The sequence below is a fragment of the Penicillium griseofulvum genome (genome assembly GCF_001561935.1).
Source record: "Penicillium griseofulvum strain PG3 chromosome Unknown contig_10, whole genome shotgun sequence".
Lineage (NCBI taxonomy): Eukaryota > Fungi > Ascomycota > Eurotiomycetes > Eurotiales > Aspergillaceae > Penicillium > Penicillium griseofulvum.
The window spans coordinates 109,221-131,545 of record NW_024467433.1 but is presented as its reverse complement, the minus strand read 5'-3'; the positions used below and the strand labels follow the sequence as shown (position 1 = coordinate 131,545).

Genomic DNA, 22,325 nt, shown 5'->3' with positions numbered 1-22,325 from the left:
TCTTTGAGGGTTTTCTGGTTACATTTTATATTATACATTCTTAATCATGAGTTATGAATGGCATTTATGTGTGGGACTGTTCACACTCCGAATTATTTACATTTTCATACGCATCGTACGAAAAGAAAATCAATTGCAACCTTGTCAGGCATTTGATGTACAGATGTCATAAGAATTCGTGAAAGCAACTCCCTCAGTAGAGGTAGTGGCCTACTTCGCCGACTTGACCGGCGCTGCCTTGGTATCATCATTCGCACTGGCCTTCTTAGGCTCGACCTTGATTTCTTGAGGCGCCACAGCTGTCGCAATCATTTCAGCGATCGCATTCCCCTTGGGCTCATTGGGCTCCATGAGCTCTTCCTTATTCTCGATGGCCACATCGTCAATAGCCGGACTAGGCACCTCCTCAATCGACTCGGACTTAGTCTTCTCCGCGGCCTCTTTGCGCAGAGCATCGAGATTGCCTGTAGGCTCCGCAGAAATGGACTGTCGGATCTCATGCACCGTCTTGTCTTGATCAGCGTCCTCGAGAGTCGATACCCTGGATCCGCGGTGGTGTCCAACCAACCCGAGCATCTCTGCGTTATCCACATGGAAGTTCGCCGAGGACACAGCCGCCTGTTCGGGAACTAGAGCCGGACGTTTGGCTGACTTTGGTGAATCCGATTCGGGGTCGGGTAATTCGGGGGCCACTGAGCCGCGGTGCGTGCGGTTGGCGACAGGTACTTCCGTAGTCTGTTGTTTCGGCTCTTTCTTATCGTCTGACTTGGCCTTCGCCTTGGAGGCAGCCTCGGAGCTAGCCTGGCGCAGGGCCAGCACGGCCATATCGTCCTTCTTGTCTTCGGGTTTGGTAACGGGGGGATCCTGGATCTTGATTGTGGAGGGCTTGGGGGTGGCAGGTGTGGGCTCGGGTTTGGTCTCGGTCGCTGGTACAGGATTGCTAGTGGCAGGCATTCCATCTAGGTCCTGAACGCTGTTTACTACCATACGTAGTTCGCCGAACTCGTTCCATTCTTCGACCTGTTCGAGATCCTAGGAAGTCGGTGGGGTTAGCGCTACGCTCTCGGTATAAGATAACTGCTTTGGAAGCTAATCCATGCAAGGGGGCTGTCATACTCCTACAATATCACCGTATTTCACCAACCCGGGAAGCTTCTTGCCCTTGGAGCGTCGACCCCAGAGTTTCCGGGCGGCCTCATCGGTGGCAACATCGATCGCACGGAAGGGGAGTTTGTTGGCTTTAAGGATTGTTTCAATTCTGGAGGTCGCGGTAACAATGTGCGACGACCCCGCGGTCAGGGAAGTGTAGAGGTAGAGGGTTGAGTCTGGCATAGTGGATGTAGGATGTAGGATGCTGAGGGTTAAGGATAAGGGAAAGGGTGATAAAAAGATTCAATTCATTCAGGGGTTAGTTTTGTATTCCTCTTTGATTGAAGTTCTAAGAGAAAAATAAATTATTTCCCCCCTGGGACGTTTATTATGACGTGGTTTGCGTATCACGTGCAGTTACTTTGTTGATTTCACTTCAATCCTTTCCTTTATATATCATCATTTTCATCTCTTCGTCTATGATGAATTCCCCCTTCTCCACACGGGTCGTTCCATGTGTCCAACGGCTATCTGCCCTGGAAAATGGGCCCAGTGTGGCAACTTGACGTCAGATCCGGAGTTGGAGATATCCTGGAATATTCTCGTGGATCTTGGCCTCTTCAGTTTCAGTCTGGAACTGACAAGTTAATATATGTACTAATGTACTTCCCTGGTGTAGCGGATTATTTGACATCCTCGAAGAACATGCGCCATGCATAGCTATACCTGTCACATGCTCACTATCGAGCATTATTGTCTGGGCTGAGTCTTGAGTGAATGACCAGTGTTGGGTAGTGGACTTTGATAACGTCAAAGAGAGAGGTTCAGGCTTTCCTACTACTTCTGACACTTCACCATTGGCTATAGATATCAGTTGGATCCTTATAGGTCTTTAGCAATCCAATCATCCGACATCTGGTGTCCTACTGACAATATTTCAATAGCTTGGACAGGATAATCATATTTATCAAAAAATTGCCGATATACCACTGTCATACCTTACATTGTATAACAAGAAGAAGTTTTCACTGCCCGAGAGTAGTTGTACTAATCAGCCCGATATATATATCTCATTAGTATAGTCAGAAGCACACGAGACAGATATTGTGCGGCTGCTGAATATGTTTGCCTATTGGCTAAGAAGGAAAGAATATCAAATCAGCACCAGGGGCCCCTGTGTTATAGTGGGAGTATATATCCTGTGCTCGCGAGAGGAAAGTCCGTAGAGCCTCAAAGGACGCGTCCTCGACTCGGCGCAGCAATATGCATAAGAGAATAAACCTGCTAACTCAAGCCTCCTACCTAGGTATTGAGAACTGGACCATGCCAACTAGATCTGTGCTGACATGCGCTTTCCCCGAAGCATAGCACCTCAACTGACTTGGCGTCTGGGATCCGAGCCCTCGTCTATCGCTAGCCGGCAAATGGCGTTCCATGTCACACGATCGACATAGGTAAGCAGGCTGCATCTTTATGCGTTTAAATGCCGGGGAGTGCAGGAGTGTGGTTGCGAGGTGCCGCGGAGGTATACCAAGTGGAAAAGCCTGGGCATGGAAGACACATATTCCTAACCCGTTGTTTTCCGTGCCTAATATTTCTATGAACTCGGTGAGTTAATTTTATCAGCTGAGGTTTGGGCATTGGAAGGATACTTATAATAAATCAAAGTACGAAGTATAGGTTTCCGGTTTGAGTGTGATGCATTATATGACTTCTGCCCGTGCACACACCTAGAAATTTACAGCCTATCACCTCAAAGTGGCTCATTTGAAGTGGTTTGCTAGTCTCGCGTGTGATATGTCCTGTTCAAGACAACCTCTCACGACAGGAAGCAGTCCAGAAGCTCCAGCATTAATTGATGCAGGGGAAAAGGTATCAGGGTCTCGGCCATGTAACGCCTGCAGACCCTGTTTTGACATGGATGGCACACTAAAGGAACCCCAAGAAATCTGTACTTTGCCCATCTCCTTTTCCTATGAAGTAACGAAGCCTGTCAGAACATGTCGGGAGAAAGGATTCGAGTTCACGGTGAGAGCGAAATCCGTGTCGAACGTTGGGAGGACTCCTAGACCACCCAGTGGGCAATAGATCATCAACCAGAAAATCGCCCATTCGATAGGAGATATATTTGGTGCAAGACTGCCCAGCCCGATTATCCTCATTGACTGCCGGAGGACGCCGCACACTGTACTCCGTAGCATGCTGTGCTCACTTCTGAAAGTCTATGCTGAAACAGAGACCGATGTGATTGATCACCCTGGCTTACAACGCAGTCAACGTACTTTGTCTCTTTCTTATGAGCCCGAGATTACCGCTCTTGACGAAACAATGGTGATGTCAGTACTCGCTAATGCTAAGGATCGGTAATCATAATAGAACACTAAATGTCCAACCATTATGCGATCAGGAGACTGGTCCACCTAATACCGTGGAGCCTCCGTAGTATCGCACCAGTAATCTCGTTTATCCTAAATGGTCTCCATACAGCCATCACGTGGAAGGGATGATCTATCATTAGTGCGTTGCAGACCGTCAGGAGTTAAAAACGACCATTTTTTGGGCATGTTGAGTAAGCCAACAATAGCCCCATACCAAACAAACAAGAGCAAACTGCTTTATAGGGGGTCCCTGACTTGCCACAAGCATAACTGAGAACCGTGGAACTTCTCCGGGAGTGACCCACGGTAACACGTGAATCGAACCGTTCTTGTACGACCACTCTATTTCTTCGGGGATTTCCATATTACTTCGTTAATGAGTGTGTTATTGTTTGCTTTTCATCTCTGGTTGGGCATTGGGCGCTGAAACTGCGAGCTAAACAATGTCATCTGCAAGATGCCATGCCCCGGCCAGTCGACGTGGCAGTCCTCGACGCGCCCGAGCGATCTTAGTCCGACCGTACTCCGTACATAGTAAATGGATCCTAAGTTCTTGGGTTATGGCTGTGCTAGAGGGGGGAAATGGGCTCGTTTTGTTTCTTTTGGGCTCCCGCTGTAGGCGCTCGGTACCCCGTAGTTGAGAAAAGAGACTTGATTATGTATTGTGTAATGTACTCCAGGGCCCAGTTTATCGAGTACATGGATGTATCAGGTCACCTTTTCGTAAGCAAGGACACATCTGCTGGCTCGGGCCATTGTCGGGGTGATCCGGTTCGCTGCCTCACTTTTAATTCATTTTTTTTTCTCGGCCGTCTGCAGCTTCTAACCTAACATGATCTCGCTTCTAGCAGGAGTCGGCTCAGTCACCCGGGTATGTGCCATTGGGAGATGGCTGATGGCTTGCTGGTGGCTGACCTCGACACGGATGCACTTTGAGACCATACGGAGTAGTATTGGGGAAATATTAGAACAAAGAGCGGAAAAAGAGAGACATCGTTACCCGAACGTCTTAAGGGCCCAGACCGGTGATCGACTACTATGTTCGTTGGAGTATAGCACTCTCTTGCTGCCAATTCTCGTATCTCATTTTGTGGGGAGGTATCCTTCATCGTCGATCTGAACTTTTGTCCTTTATTTTATCTCCTCGTCTGCCCAATCTGCATTTGCTTCTTCTCCCAACTTGTAATATTTTTGTCTGATAGTTTCCTTCCCCGATCATTTACTATACATTTAACTCCACGCAGATCTTCATCTTGATTGCATTGATAAGATCTCCTATTCCACCTGCCATCCACTTCGACTTAATATTTTATTTTTCTATTGCGCTCCAAATCTATGTAGGTCTTTCTTACCTATTCTCACAAAGCATACGCTGACCATTCACAGATATAAAATCCACCTTTCTCCATCCATTTTATTACTGATAGACAGTGACTTCCCCGGCCATTGCGACGAGGAAACCAACCATGACTGTCACTCTAGATGACGAACTGTTCACCAGTGCCATCTCTGGATATCGCGAAGCATTTTTGGTCCAACACTCCCACCTCTCGGAAGATGAACGAAATCAGCTCTGGATCGAACAGCTACGTCGGTTCATCCCGGCCCCCAGTGACCGGGATACCAACTGGCAGTCCGCTGGGAGCCTGAGGAAACGGACTCGACAGGATGCGACACCACGGACGTTGCCATATTCTGATTCGGGTCTTCCTCAGGCGAAACGGAGAGCCACCGTATGTGTGACCTTGGTTACTTGATCCAACCTTCTCTGATCCGCCCCTCCCGCGCTCTCGTCTCCTAATCCCAGCCGCCATTGGTCCTTGGATTGACAATTGGCAGACCCCGGATCTCTCGGTCGACCTAACCCGCGACATCTCCCACGCCTCCTCCCCCGACCTACCTCGGAACGCTGCCTTCTCGGGACAAGGCTCCTACCGACACACCGCCATGGTGCGCTCCCAGAGCCAACAAATACCGGTCTCCCACCAACACCAGCCAGTCGGTGGCGCCATGGGTAAACGCCAATCCTTCTGCCCAGTACGGACCCATCGACTCCTCGACCATGTCGACGAATATTCGCCATCTGAGTACACGAAGTATTTGGACACCTCTTCCAGTCAACCTTTTGACTCGGCATTGACTTTCGGACTTGCAAATAATGGACAAACCCGGCCATCATTCCCTCAATACCCTGACCGGACGTCCCCCTGGACCGACCCGGCCCCAGCAGCTGCGCCAGAGATGACCCGCAGCACGACCACCGACTCATTAATTGGCGGAATCAATATGTTTCGGTTCGACTCGACTGGACCCCAATATCAAGAACCGGTCGGCTCCCTTCCCACGGAGTGGGTGCCAACATCCACCTCCGGTCTGCCGTATCAAGACCCCTTTCTATCCCCCGTGTACCCTGACATAGATCCCACATCGTCTTCCCCGTTCTCCCACCATTCTCCCATCTCCCATCCATCGTCCTTCTCCAACCCGTCATTCTCAGCATCCGCTCCCCCAACCACCTCCTTCTACTACCCAGTGCCCCACAATATGCTCCCCTTCGAATCAGTGGAGATAAAAGCCTCCGACTCAACCGACAGCAACAACTTGGCAAACCAGAGCTCACGCGCCGCGCGCCGCACCAAAGAACTGATCGCCCAGGCTGCGCGCCCCATTGCTCCAAAGGTCGAGTCCGTCGACACCAGCATGTCCAAGATCGACCCTCATAAGATGCTGCGCATCTCTTCCACAGATGGCACAACGAAAGAAGTCGCCGCCATCCCAAAGGTCTCCGTGAGGCGACCCCAGCGACCAAAGACATATTGCAGCATCTGCACAGATCACCCCGACGGTTTCCACGGCGAGCACGAGCTGCGCCGCCATAAGGAGCGGGTGCACGCTTCCATCCGCACAGTCTGGGTCTGCAACGACATCTCGCCTGGCAAGTACTTCCTTTCGAATTGCAAGGCTTGTCGAAATGGGAAACGCTACGGCGCCAATTATAATGCTGCGGCGCATCTGCGCCGCACGCATTTCAATCCCTGTGAGCGCGGCCGTGGCGGGCGCGGCAAAGATAGTGAGAAGCGCGGTGGGAAAGGTGGAGGTAATCAGCCTGGCATGGATGTCTTGAAACATTGGATGATTGCCGCTGAGGAAGTCACCGATGAGGCGGCGGGCGGTGGTTCCAACTCCAAGCTTCTAATTCGAAATCCTAGTCGTGTTTCGACTAAGGATCCTGGGTATCAGCTTGCTGTTGCTGCTTGTCGCTTGGTGGATGGTCAGCCTCCCCATGTTGTGGAGTCAGCTCTGCTGAAGGAGTCTGACCAATTCCCCGAATTTCCTGATGCGCCGTTTGAGTTTGATTTTGAGCTGGACCTTAATCTCGACCTCGACATTGAGAGGTCAATGGGTTCCCCCTTCTCTGATTCGTCATCGTGCATGCCTGATATTGATTCGTGTGTCAAGTGAGCGATCGTAGTCTGTTTCGTGTTTTATCTCTTCATTGTGGGTTCTTTTGCGACTGCTTGTTGAGAGCACCGTTTGACCGGGTTCGTGTACTGTATTTTGGGATATGGTTAATGGTTAGTCTCTGAGGTTAGTGGGGATTGGATCTGGATATATTTTGGTTTCTTTGGCGATATATGTGAGATAAGTTCGGTAGAGAGCAATTCTGGCGAACCTACATAGTATAATGACGAGAACGAACTAATGATAATGAAAGAGGTGTCACAGCGTTGCAATGAAAAACCGGGGATCGTCGGTATTCAGCCCTGTACATATGTACTTAGTACCCGGTACGAGAATCATAGTGTGCCATAATATGAGAGCGCAGGTACCAGGTACTGTCCAGGCAGCAACAATACGGGCGGTCAAGTACCAAGACGCGTAAAAAGCAGAACAAGGCTGTGAGTGGCTGAGAAACTCCGGAAGTGGGGTCCCGTGTCACCCGGTGGCTGATCCTCAACCAATAAAATGTGACCCAAGGAATGCACTTTGTGGCTTACTACGTGAGTCGGCGATAGGGCTGGAAATCTGTGGCTGAAAAGACTTTGCTAGAATACTGTGGCCTAAGTACACGATGGGTACCAAGGTTTTGTTTCATAGCTTTTTTTTTTTTGCTGAGGTATTGAGCAGTTGTCTTAGATTAGTAGAATTGAATGTATTGGCTTGTAAATCACGCAGCAACATCGAAGCGAAATATAAGATGATCAATATTTACTAAAAGACTCGGCCCGTGTGGAGAAGAAATGTAAAGGGGGAAAGACATAAAGGTACTTCGGAGGTACCTCATCCCTATATCCTTGGCAGACAAACTCTACTATCGGGCCCACCGACCAAGTATCTCTCAAGTACCCCAACAATTTCCTTCTCACCTGCAATACAACTTGAAAGTGAGTTACCTGACCTTTCCTCCTTTCTGACACTCTTAATCTCATCTTCATCCCCATTTTCATCCATTATTTCTCCTTTTCCACTTCGCTCGCTTATCCCACTGGCTCATCACAGCCTCCCCCTTTCGACCAATCTCAGTCTTTGCCTTATCCCAGGTACGTGGGTTTAACCGCTGTGGCGGCCATTCCTCCACTGTTTAACCTTACTCTTATGACATAAAGGCGCCGCAAGGCCCTATAATTTTGCTTGTTATGAAGTCGCTAATTCGTTTTACCTCGGTTTTAGAATAATATCCTGTCGCAATGTCCTATCCGCAGCACCCTCAGCAAGCCTATCCTCCCGGCCCTCCTCAGCAGTAAGTCGTTTCCGCCCACTTAGAAATCTGCTTTAGCCGCCCGAATTATTGAAGGCGTGAAAACTGCTCGGCTTTTGCTTTGCGACTGATAGCCCGGTCCATGGTATCTGGAGTGGTCAATATTTCGAACATGGTTCTGATCTTTTGAATGCAGATACGGTTACCCGCCGCAACAACCTGGATATGACCAGTACAACCAGGGCTACGCCCCTCAAGGAGGCCCACAGTACGCTCCGGGCCAGCAGCCGGCGCCAGTAAGTGTTGAAATACCTAATTACACACGTTCGCACACACTTACCAATATACAATAGTATTACCCACCAGGACCACCACAAGGGCAACCACAACAAGGAGGGGACAATGACAAGAAAGAAGATAAGGGTTGTTTGATGACTTGGTAAGTATCCGCATTGTCCTGGAAAGTAGGAAAATGCTAATGTGCACCCTTTCAGCTTGGGCACTATTTTCTGTTGTTGGGCATGCGCCGAATGTTGTGACTGCTGTGTCGACTGCTGCGACATGTGTTGCTGAGGTTCATGATCAATGATATCTACGATACCTTTCTTCTTGCAGGCGTTGGGATTTCTGGATACGCCCCGCAGCATTCTAGGACAGGGTACTGCATATTCGAATGGCAATAATTTCTTTCCGCCTTTACTTCATGGAACTTTTGTTTTTCCTGGACAGAATGCTCCAGGTCAGGTCAATTTTAGCTCCAATAGTTTATTCATCACATTCAAGAATTCATTCGATTGATCCGCTGGCATAATACCCGATCGTCTACCTAGGTAGATACAATGCGCATATATAATCCATCAAATGCACCTGCGTATTAAAACCTCGCACTAATTAGACACTTCATTGCTTGGTATGATATTGTGCAAAAATAATGTTACATCAATTGTTAACAACCTTGGAAGCTTGAAGCTCCTACGTAGTAAGCTTTATTTGTACTAGAAGCGGCAACCTCTTGATATTCTCAACTTCGAAGTTTATTCCTAGGAGGCATCGGACTCGGAAGACCTATTCTGGATTTATTTAATCTATTTTTGGAAATTGAATAGTAAGGCGCATCGCTTGCTCTAAGCTAACTAGTCCGGGGAATGATAGGCAGAGGGCCACTCTTCGTGCTGTGCCTAAGCGCCTTGCTATATGCGTTGTTGTCCGGGCAAGTTACGAATTTCCTTGGACATTAAATAAGGAACCCCCGACATCGTATGTACTTATTGAGCTTGTAATTATTCTGTTGCTCCGCCATTTCATCTTGGTTTGATCATTTCCTAGCCCAATAAACCTCAACCTATATGTCAATCGCAATATGGCTACAGAGATCGGACCAAGCCCGCTTGACACCAATGGATTGTGTCTCTTATCATTGGATGGTGGAGGTGTGAGAGGATTGTCAAGTCTCCTGATATTGAGAGATGTGATGACACAGCTCAATTCAGAGCGTGAGGATAGTGAAGTCCTCAAGCCTTGTGATGTGTTTGACCTGATTGGAGGCACCAGTACAGGAGGGTGTATATTAACAATAGGGTTATAGAAGCTGAGCTGACATATGCGACATGTTTAGATTGATCGCCATAATGCTAGGGCGGCTGGAAATGGGTGTCGACGAGTGTATCATTGCATACACCGAATTGATGGAATCGGTCTTCAGCGAGAAAATAAACAAACTCCCAGTTGACTGGTCTGAAAAGATCGTATCACAATATGACAGCAAGAGACTCAAAAAGGCCATTGAAAGCGTCATCACTCGTGTTGGGTTGTTGCCAACAGACCTGATGAATGATGGGAAGCCCCGTCGCTGCAAAACGTTTGTCTGCACAACCTCTAAAGATACTTTTCAAGTCACACGCCTTCGAAGCTATTCATTGTCGAATGAGATTGCATTACCGGCGACTATCTGTGAAGCAGCAATGGCAACATCCGCTGCGACCAGATTCTTTGATCCGGTTTCGATCGGCAACCACCAATTTGTGGACGGAGCATTCGGTGCTAATAATCCTATTGAGGAAGTCGAAGGAGAAGCCGCTGATATATGGTGCACAACGAGCCGGGCTCTGAAGCCATTGGTGAAATGTTTTGTGTCTGTGGGGACAGGAGATGCTGCACAAGTCCCCATGGATGACAATATGCTGACGGTTCTTTCAAAGACATTGGTAAAACTGGCAATCAAACCAGAGAGTACTGAACGTCGCTTTATGGCTCGATGGAGCAATGAGGTAAAGGGGAAACGTTACTTTCGCTTCAACGTTAAGCAAGGACTGGAGCAAGTCCACATGACCGAGTTTGAAAAGCAAAGCGTAATCGAGTCTGCAACATATGTCTATCTACATCATTCATCCGAAAAGATCCGAGTTCGTGACTGTATTTTGAACCTATCACAGAAGGAAGGTATATATGTAGGAATCAAACTCGCAAAACTCCTGGCGCGTTGTGGTTAGGTGCTGACCATTTGCAGGAAAGACTAGGTAAAATTGACTTTGAAACAACTATACGTGTAAGATATGAATATTCTCTGTTATGGAGGATAATGTCGCTAGAATTTCTAAATCTGACTCTCTATTAGGAACATGGAGCTCGAGCTGCTCACCATAAAATCCTGCAAGCGCTGGATTTGCCAGACAACCCTTTTCACCACAAAAAGCCTGCTTGCTGGGTTGTTCCTTTTGAAAGGAATCCACGATATGTCGATCGCCATGTCGTGGGAAAGGTAAAATGCAGACTATTTGCCAAGAACCAACCCGAACGAATTGCTATCTTTGGTCTTGGAGGAATAGGCAAGACACAAATTGCCCTAGAGCTTGCCTATCAAACGAGGGAGCTATATCCAGATTGTGCCATCTTTTGGCTCCCTGCAGTCGATACGGAGAGTCTCCAACAAGCATACCAGAGGGTGGCCGATCAGCTTGGGATCGCCCTTGGTGATACGAGGGAGGATGTGATGAGGCTTGTAAAGGACCCTTTGAGTCGGTCAAGCACTGGGCGATGGTTGTTGATCTTTGACAACGCCGATGAGATTGATATGTGGACCGAAAGCCAAATTTCAACAACTGGAGGGCTAAAAGACTACCTTCCCACGAGCAATGAAGGCGCCATTGTCTTCACGACCCGAAGCAACAAAGTGGCTCAGTACCTTGCCGAAACAGAAGTTATTGAAATTGCCGAAATGGATGAGCAAAAGACCACTCGCGTCTTGCGGAATACCTTGATTAGCAAGGAACTGCTCCACGATACCGAAAGCACCCGAAAGCTCCTTAGCCGACTTACGTTTCTCCCTCTGGCTATTGTGCAAGCTGCTTCGTTTATTAACGAAAATAGACTCACACTCGCTAGCTACGTTGATCTTTTGGATCGGACAATAACAGAGGATCCCCATCCTGCACGGACCTGCTTTTTGCACAAGGTAGGCAGATGTCAAACTTGGGACGGGAGGGCCAAAGAAGCCGAAAGAATCTTCATTGAAAGCATCGAAATCGCGGGTGTATTATACGGCCCTGACAGTCCATATGCTTTATTTGGGGATTACGAGCTGGTGCATAGCTATTTAGGCCAAGGTAAGCTGAAGGAAGGAGTTAAACTTTGCGAGGAGATAGTAGAGAGGATGAAGATCATTTGTGGTCCTGATAGCATTGAGACCATGGAATATGTCTGGGACTTGACAATTATATACCGCACTACTTCTAACCACGATAAGGCTCGAGAACTTTGCAAGAATGTGATCCCATATTTTCTCAGAAGACTTGGTCCAGATTCCATGGAGAAGCTGGATGAAATCGTTTCCCTGGCCTCATCTTACCTCCTCGATCCAAAGCTCTTAGTTGCTTCAGAGTTATCTCTCCGATCATTGCATATGAACAGAACGGTATTCGGGTCGGAGAGCGATCGAACGCTCCGGGCAATGTGTGATATGGGCGTTATATATTTGAAGAGATGGTGACTTAAAAAGGCCGAAGCCCTGTTTACAGAAGCAGTCGAAACTCATAAGCGTATCTTCGGAGTCGAACATCCTTCCACACTCAGCTCCATGGGTTGGCTATCTATTGTATTGAGGTGTCAAAGTCGGCGCAAAGAAGCCGTTGCCTTGAGGACAGAGTGTCTCCGTTGCAGTGTGAAGGTCTATGGTTTAGACCATGACATTACCCAGCTGCAATACTCATACCTGGAGGCATGGACAAAGTTCAGGTATGTTTTGTCACACTACTGGTATTGGCGATACATGCACTAACAATGCTATCCAAGAACATTCAGTTCTTGCATGGATGTTCTCCCTTATGTTCGGCATGCGAAAAAGGTATTTTACGACAGGAGCACGTATGCGAACGCCAAGAAGTATAACCCATATTACGTTTTCCCACAGCCCGGAAAGGACCCTTTACTTCTTGAGATTCTGGAAATGGTGAACGGTATTCTTACAAAGAGACAATTGTCGAGTGACGGTGTCACTCGGGTAGAAGGCCAGGAAGAGGCGAAATTCGTTTGATTGCATGGTCATCATAATCATCCCAATCATGTTCTTCATACAACTTCAATGCAATTTCACAGTGACCTATGATCAATCATACTTGTTATTTCCAAAGCCTAGGTAGAACAAAACTGGCCCTAACAACAGTCAATGCTGTAGTAATCGCGACATAGTACAGCGGATTTTTCTATGACCGTCTTATTTGCCCCCGAGCCCTTGGACAAAACAAGAGGTTAACTTGTTATCCGAGATTATTAGCTAAACAAGGGTCGGGCTGTGCATTTGCTATATTGGAGTAGCATGTAGGACGCCGAAGTAAGCTTTATTTATGCGAATCTAATCGGTTCATGGATATCCTTCTATGTAATATTGAAGTCTGAAAGCCAAGAGGCTAAGAGAAGCTTGAGACACTACAGGGCTTATTGTGGCGCTTGCTTGTTATGGCATAGTGCTAGATTAGATGAGGGTGAGAATCTGATTAGATCTCCGCTTGTCTCCAGTTCTTTCGCAAAAGTGATGAACACCAGGGGTCATTCTCAAGGGTTCCCGTTCAACCGAGGCTTGATATTTACCTTCACCTCGTCCCCATACATTACTACTGCATCTCCTGTAGCAAGGGTAGCAGATTAATTCTTCTATAAGGTCAGCTAGCGAGCGGTCTGGGCTGTTGGGCCATTATGTTCCCTATTGTCGCCGCGACATTATACTTCATGCCTAAGATTAACCTTGGCAAAGCGCAAAGACAAGCGCCTGGGATTCGGGAAATCAGTGATCGCACACTGATGTAAAGTGTATGGTAACATACTATCGGGTTTGGTCGTCAGCATCAACTTTGTCACCTCACAATCAAAATTATCTATCCCCTCGGAAGCGAGCTAAGAGTGGGAATTCAAAAGGCCAATGGGAATGTAGAAGTCCGTATGATTCCGGTTGTTCTAGGTGTCATGGTTCCGGTCATTGTCTCTCTGGAAACACCTTGGTCTTAGGTACTGATCTCAAGAAGACCCCCCAGGTCAGAGGCACGGTCTTCTAAGAGTTATGGGACAAGATAGAGGTGGTGTCCGATTGGATATCTGACTGCGTGCATCGGACTGTTTGTGGTCTATGCTGCTTGATATTGTCGGCTATTCTCTGGTATCTATCTATTGTTGTCTTTTTTTTGACCCTTTGATATATATATCTACTCCTGATCTGTTACTATATCACAAACATGTGTCACATGCAATGAGAATGAGGTATTCAAATTTGGGATTCAGTGTCTGAATAAATCAGCACTATTTATTTTTACGAACCTTTCACCCATGATATTTTTTTTCTAAAACCCGGAACAACCCTTCGTGACAATAACCAGGCACCCCGGTCCCGGGGGCAAGTGGATGGATGATCTGCAGCGGAGAACGCCGTGTGGATTTACCCGTCAATCACAACTCATATCCCCTTTCAATAAGTACCCTTCCACGCTAGCCAAGAGAAAGGTATCAGTTGAATGCAGCGCCAATTACCAAATCAGCACCGAATCCGACATTTCTTACAGCTGTAAGTCTCGGCGCTCTCCCGGAGAGCCAATTGCTCTAGTGTTGGCCCCACGCAAGGGAGGATGACAACACAAGTCGGCCGATGTTTTCCCGGGCGTTTACTTTGAGTGGGTTCCGCTTAGGATATGCACTCCTCATGGAGAATTACCCAATTAGGAAAAAAAAAACCTCGGTATTACGGTCGCTGTCGGCAGAATGGCCTATGCAAAGCAAGAGATCAAGCCATGCTCCTTCGATGCCATGGACGTCATCTTTTTCCGCCGGGGTCTATGGGGGTGCAAGGAGGAGTATGGGTAATTAGCCGACATGGCACTCATCGCTGGTTGATTGAGTTGTCTGCATATAAATATCCGCTCCAGCGCGTCTTTTACCCATACCCCCTGCATTCTGAATAGGATCTACTGGTTGAAACAGCCAGGTGTGAACTTAACAGAGCAAGATGTTGCATAAATACCTTCTTCTGCCACTTTTGGCATCGTACGGTGCTGCTGTCACTATTTCGGTAGCCAAATCTGGAGGCAATGCTACATCAGGTTTGCAGTATGGCGCGATGGAAGAGGTATGCTGAGCTTGTTGTCTATTGGTATTGCATCTAATCCAAGGTCTAGGAAATCAATCACTGTGGCGAAGGAGGTCTTTATGCCGAATTGATCCGCAACAGAGCTTTCCAGGGGAGCACCAAGTTCCCTTCGTCACTGGAGGCCTGGTCTGGTGTTGAGGGATCATCGCTGTCACTGAAGAACCTCGACGACCCACTGTCAACTGCCCTTCCGACTTCTGTCAATGTCAAGGGCTCTGGCACAGCTGGGTTGGCTAACGCCGGCTACTGGGGGATTGACGTTCGTCCACAGAAATACACAGGGTCGTTCTACGTGAAAGGCTCTTATAAAGGGTCTTTCACGGCCTCTCTCCTTTCTTCCAGTGGCAAAGTTCTGGCCACTGCCAAGGTTGCCTCAAAGAGCGTTGCAAACGACTGGGTGCAACATAAGTTTGTTCTTACTCCCAAAGCGAAAGCTTCTGATTCAAAGAATACTTTCTCGCTGACCTTCGATGCCTCGGTAAGATTTGGCATGGATATGATATTCTCAATGACCTCGGCTAATTCTTTCTAGAAAGCATCGGGTGGCTCACTTGACTTCAATCTGATCAGTTTATTCCCACCCACTTGGAATGATCGCCCCAATGGCATGCGGAAAGACTTGATGCAAGCTATGGCTGATATGGGTCCTGTAAGTTGCAGTTCATATGCTCTGCATAATCCAGAATCCATGATACTAATAGAGTTGATAGAAATTCCTTCGCTTCCCAGGTGGAAATAACATGGAGGGTGATAGCATCGCCGGTCGCTGGAAGTGGAACGAGACCATTGGACCACTCACAGACCGGCCCGGTCGTGCAACCACCTGGAAGTACCAAGAGACCCTTGGATTAGGCTTGGTTGAGTACATGGAGTGGTGTGACGATCTTAACATGGAACCCAGTGAGTACACCACTTTGCAACGCTTTGTCTTACCAAGCTGACAAACCCTGTTTAGTCCTGGGGGTCTATGCTGGACTTGCTCTGAACGGAGAGGTTGTCCCGGAGGCTGAGCTCGATTTCTACGTGCAGGATGCCCTCAACGAGATTGAGTTTTTGACCGGCTCTGTGGACACCGAGTACGGTGCTCTACGCGCCAAGGTTGGACACCCAGAGCCATGGAAAATTCGGTATGTTGAGGTCGGGAACGAGGATATGTTGAGCAATGGACTGGAGACATACAAGGCCTACCGGTTCGCAGCCTTCTATGACGCTATCACGGCGAAGTACCCTGATATCCAGGTCCTTACGTCTACTATCGACATGACAATTCCTGGAAATGCGGGTGGTGATTATCACTTGTATGATAACGCGGATAACTTTGTCAAGAAGTTCGACATGTTTGACAATTTTTCGCCAAAGCATCCTATCTTGCTCGGTAAGTGATTTGCTACAATTGCGAAACTATGACTATGACTGACACACGTCAAGGTGAGATCGCCGCCACATCGCCATTGAATGGAGTTGATATCGACTGGAGTGACACCCATTTCTCTCAGTACCCTTGGTGGATTGGAACCGTTGCGGAGGCTGTGTTCCTTATTGGTGCCGAGCGTAATGCTGACAAGATCATTGGAAGCACTTACGTGAGTTATTTCAGAATTTGCTTTGCTAGATGGGAACTGACAAAGGAATAGGCTCCCTTCATGATGAACTTGGACAACTACCAATGGTCGCCAACCATGCTATCCTTCAATGCCGACCCTGATCAGACGGCTCGCTCTACTAGCTGGCACGCGTGGAGCGTATGTTACCCTATTATCCGAGCTTGAGGGTCTACTTTACTGACATGAGATACAAATATAGCTGTACAACCACAACGCCATGACAGAGACTCTCCCAGCCACTTCCTCCGACGGCTTTGGTCCTCTGTACTATGCGACAGGTCTCAACAGCAAGACCAAGTCGCACATTTTCAAGGCAGCAGTATACAACAGCACATCCGATGTGCCTGTGTCACTGACATTCGAGGGTGTCGGCCGTGGCACCAAGGCAGACCTGACCATCCTGACAGCTCCGGATGCATTTTCCATGAACGAGGTGGGCGGGCCAAACATTGTCAACACCAAGACGACCAAGATCAAGGCTGGCAAGAAGGGCGAGTTCTCTTTCAAGCTGCCCAATCTGAGTATTGCCGTGCTCACTACCAATTAATGTGGCTTCAAGAGTATACATTTGTGTTACGAGCTGCGCATACATAGCACTACTAGAATAAAATATATTGTGCTCCATTTTGGAAAGTAGTTACTCTATCTCCATCCATCTTATCCCTGTCCTCGCTTCACTCCCACCAGACCTAAACCCGACAAGCATCAAGCATCCTAAATCCGAAATTTCTCCGGTGTATCCCCCTGATTCCGCCAATCCGCAGCCTTGAAAGCCTCCAATTCCTTAAGGGCCGAATGAATGCGCTTGATGTTAGGCACGAAATCCAAATCCATTCGGTATAACAAAGCCTGGTCAACTGTAGGCACCAGTACGACATCCGCCATAGAAACAGTATCTCCAAAGGAATATCTCCCCCCTCTGGCCTGCTTCACTAATAGACCCTCGTATGCTTGGAATCCATCGGTGAATGCCTGTTTGGCGAATTCAAGTTGGTCATCTTCACTCTCACGAATAGCCTTCACCCGCTGGACGATACGGGAGTTGGTGGTAGGTTGTGTATCGATCGCGATGATATTTACTAGATCGCGCACCTGCACACGATCCTGTAACTTGGTAGGCAGAAGTGGAGATATATCTGGGAACCGTTCCTCGAAATATTCTAGGATTGTCATGGATTGACGCAGGATGGTCTTTTCACCGTTGGCACTTGTCACTATCAGAGTAGGCACGCTGGCGCTGGGGTTTGATTGTTTGTATTCGTCTGTTGTGTGCTCTTTGGTACCGAGGTCGATGTAGGTGTATTCAAGAGGGATGCCCTTGAGGTGAGCGGCGATTATGATTCGTTGACAGCATGAGGAGCAGAAGTATGAGTAGAGATGGAAGGTATCGGTATGCATGTTTGGACTGATTTGAGCAGAGTAGAACGGAATGGAGGGAGGTATCAATCAAGGTTACCTTCAGTATCAGCACTAGCACTGATCTAGTCAAGTGTCATTATGGCCCTCCAGGGCTGACAACTTGTCTTACTAAGAAGGATTTTGCTAGATCAGTCAGATATTCGCCTGAACAAATCGGCCTTATTATCTCTTTTTTCAACTCATCAACTTCTATGTTCTATGCTATATCCTTCCGATATTTACAACTTGTCGCATTGAGTATCAGCTCTTTGCACTGTGCGGTCGCGTTAATCTGCTCCCGCCCTTTACCACCTTCATGTTTTGGTTGAGGAGTCTTCCTCGACCGACCTGGATTGATGCATAGCCGCCAATCCATTAGGTCTGCGTGAGGCGTGGGTCGATCTCACCATAAATACCACGCCTATCCCCTATACTCCCGCATGGGGCTGAACCGGGGTACGGAATCGTGTTATTTACTTGCCGCCCGCGCGCTCCAGACCCTTTCCACGGGTAAATATCGAAGCGACGGTCGCAATGAATGCGAAGAGCGCGGAGGCCATGAAGGAGAGTCTGATCCCACGGTAATACACCAGCCGAGCGGCCATTTGCACATCCGGAGGGAGGTCATAAATAGCCGAGACTGAGTGGCGGATCTCATCAATAACCTAGGAAGATGCGAATATTTAGGTCAGCAAGGCTCATTCAGAGGCGCAGTAAAATCGACTGTTGAAGGAATTGTACTTTCCATTTATTGGGTATTCCACTCAAGGCCTCCCCGAGGCCTGAGTTAAGTGTATTCTGCATGATAGTGGATGTCACTGCAACGCCCCAAACTGTTCCGAGGGAACGGATGAGGTAGACGGTTGAGGCGGAGACGGCGTGATCTGCAGACGATATGGTTAGTAGGCTTGCTTGGAAATGGCTGGCCTCTCGCAGATTCAAGTAGTGAGGCTGGTGAGAAGAACAGGAAAAGTATCTTACCGGCATGGTCGAAGGCCGCTAGGAACGTGAACAGGATTCCTGGGTACACCATCCCCTGACCCAAATTGGCGGGAATGACAAACACGAAATACTTCCATTCCGAGTCGTTGAATCGAAGGACTGCAACGAGAAGGTTGCCCACGAACATTAGGACTGCACCGACGCGGACAATGGAGGCCAGTCTGCCCCAGCGCGACATGACGATTCCCGCTACCAAACCACCAAGTGGAGTGAATAGACAGGGAATCACAAGTCGGGTGCCAGCCTTGCTGGGAGAGTCGAGAAGAATCACTTGGAACATGAGAGGTAGAGTAAAAAGGAACTGGAGGTATTACGTTAGTTGTGATACTCATCGGACTGGTGAAACGGGTGATCTTACTGCATACGCTGACATCCCGACACAAACATTGGCGATCTGCGTGGAAACAGCAAGCTGCCCTCGTAGCATCTTCAATGGAATTAAAGGTGCGGCGGTGGTTTTCGCTTCAACGGCGACAAATGCGGCCAGCAAAACCACACTTGAGACCAATGGCAGAACTACCCACATGTGAGTCCAAGGAAGGACGTTTCCACCTAGGCTAAGTCCCACCAGTTGAGCCGAAAGGGCCAAAATTAGCAGACATGCGCCCAGCATATCAATTTGCTGCCAAATTCCCTCGGTCTGTCCATCTGGAGAAGATTCAACGTTGCGAGGAGGAAACCTCAAGACTATATAGCCCATGACCAAAGCAAACAAGGAAATTGGAACCTGTAGCAGGAAGCACCAGCGCCATCCGATTGAGTCAACGATGGCACCTCCAAAAGAAGCGCCACAGATGCCACCGAAGCCGTATGAGACATTCTGGATTGCTTGGTACATACCGCGCTGGCGGAAGGGAATAAGATCCGAGTTGATGATTGTTGCTAGAATATTTTGTTAGCTTGATTTATTAACTGAATAGTCGTCGACTTACCCATAGTCATCAAACCTCCCCCGCCAACACCAGTCAGGGCGCGCATGATGTTCAAAAAGACTACATCACGGGCCACGGCACATCCTAGACAACCGACCATGAAGGTGATCGTCGCAGTGAAGAAACAAGACCGCCGACCGAGGAGATCCGAGAATCGGCCGTAAAGAGGCTGGAATGCCGTGCTCGTAATCAAGTACGAGGTAGTCAACCACGAAGCAGTGTTTGCAGCGTTGAACTCGGAGCTGATCACAGCATAGGTTGAGGCCGTGATGGTGCCGTCAAACCCGCCAAGAAATACATTGGCCATGATCGCTGTTAAATTGTCAATTTCTGCCCGATTACCCGTAGATTTTGATATAACTTACCGATCTGGATCATTAAAAACCCTGGCGGCGGGCTCCAAGTCGCAGGAACTGGATCTGATTGCAATAAAGGCTGCTCTTCGCTTCCTGCCGATATTTCGGCTTCATTCTCGTGAGTCGACATGTCTGAGTGACTTTCCTGCGAATCCTGAGAATCCAATAATGCCATAGTCGACTTTCAATCGCAAATTTGCTTAGAAGATGACGAAACTGTCCGACTGTCGGAAATTTCAGAGATTTTAGTCAAGCGGGCACTTAATCGGGAAATGCGAGCGGATTATCCCCCGCCAAGTGCCAAGCACGACATCATATTCCACTGTGACATAATGGCATAGGGCTTGGTTTATAAAAGGTGTTATCCCATTATTATTCTCATTTTAAACAAATATTCCGATTCAATCAAGTCAAAGAGACTCAGTGCAGAGCACCAAACTAAGGTTAATGTACCCTATCATGCATATAATGACCAGCATCATGGAAACTGATCGCTGGACCAGTACTTATTATGAAGCTCCTTGAAACCATCGCCTGCACTGCAGCGTTGTTGCCGCTCGTTGCAGCAGACTGGCAGTTCAAATCTCGAACAGATCTGGCCCCGCCTCGTCTGAACATCACCATCCCGGCGACAAAGGATGTCGAAAAGGGTTACCTCTTTATCGCGCCTTTCCCAGGTCAATGGGCTGAGCCACAGTTCCACGGTCCGCGCCAGGAAGCTCCATATATCGTTCGTGATGACGGTGAGCTGGTCTGGTCAGGCTATACCTACTTCTCCATCTGGGCCACCAACTTCCAGAAGGCCAGATGGAATGGTCAGGATGTGCTGTTCAGCTTCGAGGGTGATCATAACCCGGCCTATGGACATGGTCATGGTCATGCTACCGTTCTGAATCAGAACTATGAGACTATTCGGGAGCTCCGCGCTGGAAACCACAAGCTCATGGACAAGCATGAATTCCACGTCATCGATGAGAAGACTGCGTTACTTCAGGTCTATCAGCCTGTGCCGAAGAATCTGTCTCGCTGGGGTGCTAGCACTGAGCAGCAGTGGATCGTCGATGCCATCTTCCAGGGTATGTGGGTCCTTGAATATATGAAGAGCTTAATGCTGAGTCGCAGTAGAGTTGGATATTGAGACTGGAGAACTGCTATTTGAGTGGTCTAGCCTCGAGCATGTCTCTCCTGATGGTAAGTCAGCTGTCTTCAAGTCTTATAATGGACTGGTTTAACATCATGTAGAGGCGGTCCTCCCTCTCAATCCTGGTCAAGCGGGTGCGGGCTACAACTCATCCGACGCATGGGACTACTTTCATATCAACTCTGTGGACAAGGATGTCCAAGGCAACTACCTGATATCTGCACGAGATGCATGTGCAGTCCACAAGGTCAACGGTACCACTGGTGAAATCATATGGCGGCTGGGTGGTCTCCGCTCAGACTTCGAGCTCGGTCCCAATGTCAAGTTCTGCTTCCAACATCACGCACGATTTGTCGAACAGGGCGACAATGAGGAAATCATCTCGCTTTTCGATAACTCGGCTCATGGAACAGAGAACCACGGCGGCAAAGAGGTTCACACCCATCCTTTCTCACAGGGTAAGGTCATTTCTGTCAACACTGCCACCTGGACTGCAGAGATTGTTCAAGCCTTCCAACCTCCCGATGGACTTCTCGCCAAGTCCCAAGGCAGTACCCAGCTTCTACCCAACGGTAATGCCCTGGTCAATTGGGGATCCGAGGGAGCTATGACTGAGTTCCGGGCGGACGGTACCCCGATTTTCCACGCATACATGGACTCAGGACTGCTGGGCGAGGGTGTCCAGAACTATCGGGCATTCCGGTACAACTGGACTGGCCTACCCACAGAAGAGCCTGCCATTGTAGCTGAGAGGACCTCCTCTGGCACTGAAATCTTTGTTTCGTGGAACGGTGACACTGAGACCGCGGTTTGGCGATTTTATGCTGTTACCGATCGATTCGGGTCTCGGGAATTCTTGGGCGAGGCTACCCGCGCTGGATTCGAAACGTCTTTCTCCGTGCCTGGTCACTCATACCGGAAATTGGCAGCTGAGGCTGTCTCAGCTCGCGGTCGTGTCTTGACTACAACTAGGGTTGCTCATATCCAGGAGGCGGTGGTCCCTCCTAATACTGTTATTGCAGGATCCGAGGACCGTAGCTCTTGGAGACAGTTGATCTTGCAGGCATAGAAGAGATATATGTACTAGGAGTATAGAGGGGA

At 48.4% G+C, this 22,325-nt stretch overlaps 7 protein-coding genes across 7 annotated transcripts; 4 read left to right on the top strand and 3 right to left on the bottom strand.

Moving 5' to 3' along the window:
• Positions 1 to 210: 210 nt before the first annotated feature.
• PGRI_082480 (uncharacterized protein) lies at positions 211 to 1,332 on the bottom strand (the record flags this gene model as incomplete). Its single annotated transcript, XM_040795962.1, has 2 exons — positions 211 to 1,032; positions 1,117 to 1,332. 2 exons carry the CDS (start codon positions 1,330 to 1,332, stop codon positions 211 to 213), a joined length of 1,038 nt encoding a protein of 345 aa, XP_040650500.1.
• A 3,601-nt stretch (positions 1,333 to 4,933) lies between these two features.
• PGRI_082470 (uncharacterized protein) lies at positions 4,934 to 6,929 on the top strand (the record flags this gene model as incomplete). The annotated part of the gene is made up of 2 exons (XM_040795961.1): positions 4,934 to 5,200; positions 5,307 to 6,929. 2 exons carry the CDS (start codon positions 4,934 to 4,936, stop codon positions 6,927 to 6,929), a joined length of 1,890 nt encoding a protein of 629 aa, XP_040650499.1.
• Positions 6,930 to 9,526: 2,597 nt separating this feature from the next.
• On the top strand, positions 9,527 to 12,694 carry PGRI_082460 (Patatin/Phospholipase A2-related protein; the record flags this gene model as incomplete). Its single annotated transcript, XM_040795960.1, has 6 exons — positions 9,527 to 9,726; positions 9,782 to 10,568; positions 10,673 to 10,711; positions 10,781 to 12,076; positions 12,359 to 12,396; positions 12,454 to 12,694. 6 exons carry the CDS (start codon positions 9,527 to 9,529, stop codon positions 12,692 to 12,694), a joined length of 2,601 nt encoding a protein of 866 aa, XP_040650498.1.
• A 1,956-nt stretch (positions 12,695 to 14,650) lies between these two features.
• Positions 14,651 to 16,942, top strand: PGRI_082450 (alpha-L-arabinofuranosidase A; the record flags this gene model as incomplete). Its single annotated transcript, XM_040795959.1, has 8 exons — positions 14,651 to 14,770; positions 14,820 to 15,269; positions 15,324 to 15,440; positions 15,502 to 15,691; positions 15,747 to 16,166; positions 16,220 to 16,374; positions 16,426 to 16,533; positions 16,595 to 16,942. 8 exons carry the CDS (start codon positions 14,651 to 14,653, stop codon positions 16,940 to 16,942), a joined length of 1,908 nt encoding a protein of 635 aa, XP_040650497.1.
• Positions 16,943 to 17,109: 167 nt separating this feature from the next.
• Positions 17,110 to 17,793, bottom strand: PGRI_082440 (Maleylacetoacetate isomerase; the record flags this gene model as incomplete). Its single annotated transcript, XM_040795958.1, has 1 exon — positions 17,110 to 17,793. The coding sequence occupies one exon, from the start codon at positions 17,791 to 17,793 to the stop codon at positions 17,110 to 17,112; it is 684 nt and encodes a 227-aa protein (XP_040650496.1).
• Positions 17,794 to 18,266: 473 nt separating this feature from the next.
• Positions 18,267 to 20,213, bottom strand: PGRI_082430 (MDR family MFS transporter; the record flags this gene model as incomplete). The annotated part of the gene is made up of 6 exons (XM_040795957.1): positions 18,267 to 18,458; positions 18,535 to 18,677; positions 18,775 to 19,096; positions 19,154 to 19,677; positions 19,728 to 20,039; positions 20,093 to 20,213. The coding sequence occupies 6 exons, from the start codon at positions 20,211 to 20,213 to the stop codon at positions 18,267 to 18,269; spliced, it is 1,614 nt and encodes a 537-aa protein (XP_040650495.1).
• A 381-nt stretch (positions 20,214 to 20,594) lies between these two features.
• Positions 20,595 to 22,293, top strand: PGRI_082420 (arylsulfotransferase family protein; the record flags this gene model as incomplete). Its single annotated transcript, XM_040795956.1, has 3 exons — positions 20,595 to 21,159; positions 21,209 to 21,274; positions 21,326 to 22,293. The coding sequence occupies 3 exons, from the start codon at positions 20,595 to 20,597 to the stop codon at positions 22,291 to 22,293; spliced, it is 1,599 nt and encodes a 532-aa protein (XP_040650494.1).
• Between the last annotated feature and the right edge of the window lie 32 nt (positions 22,294 to 22,325).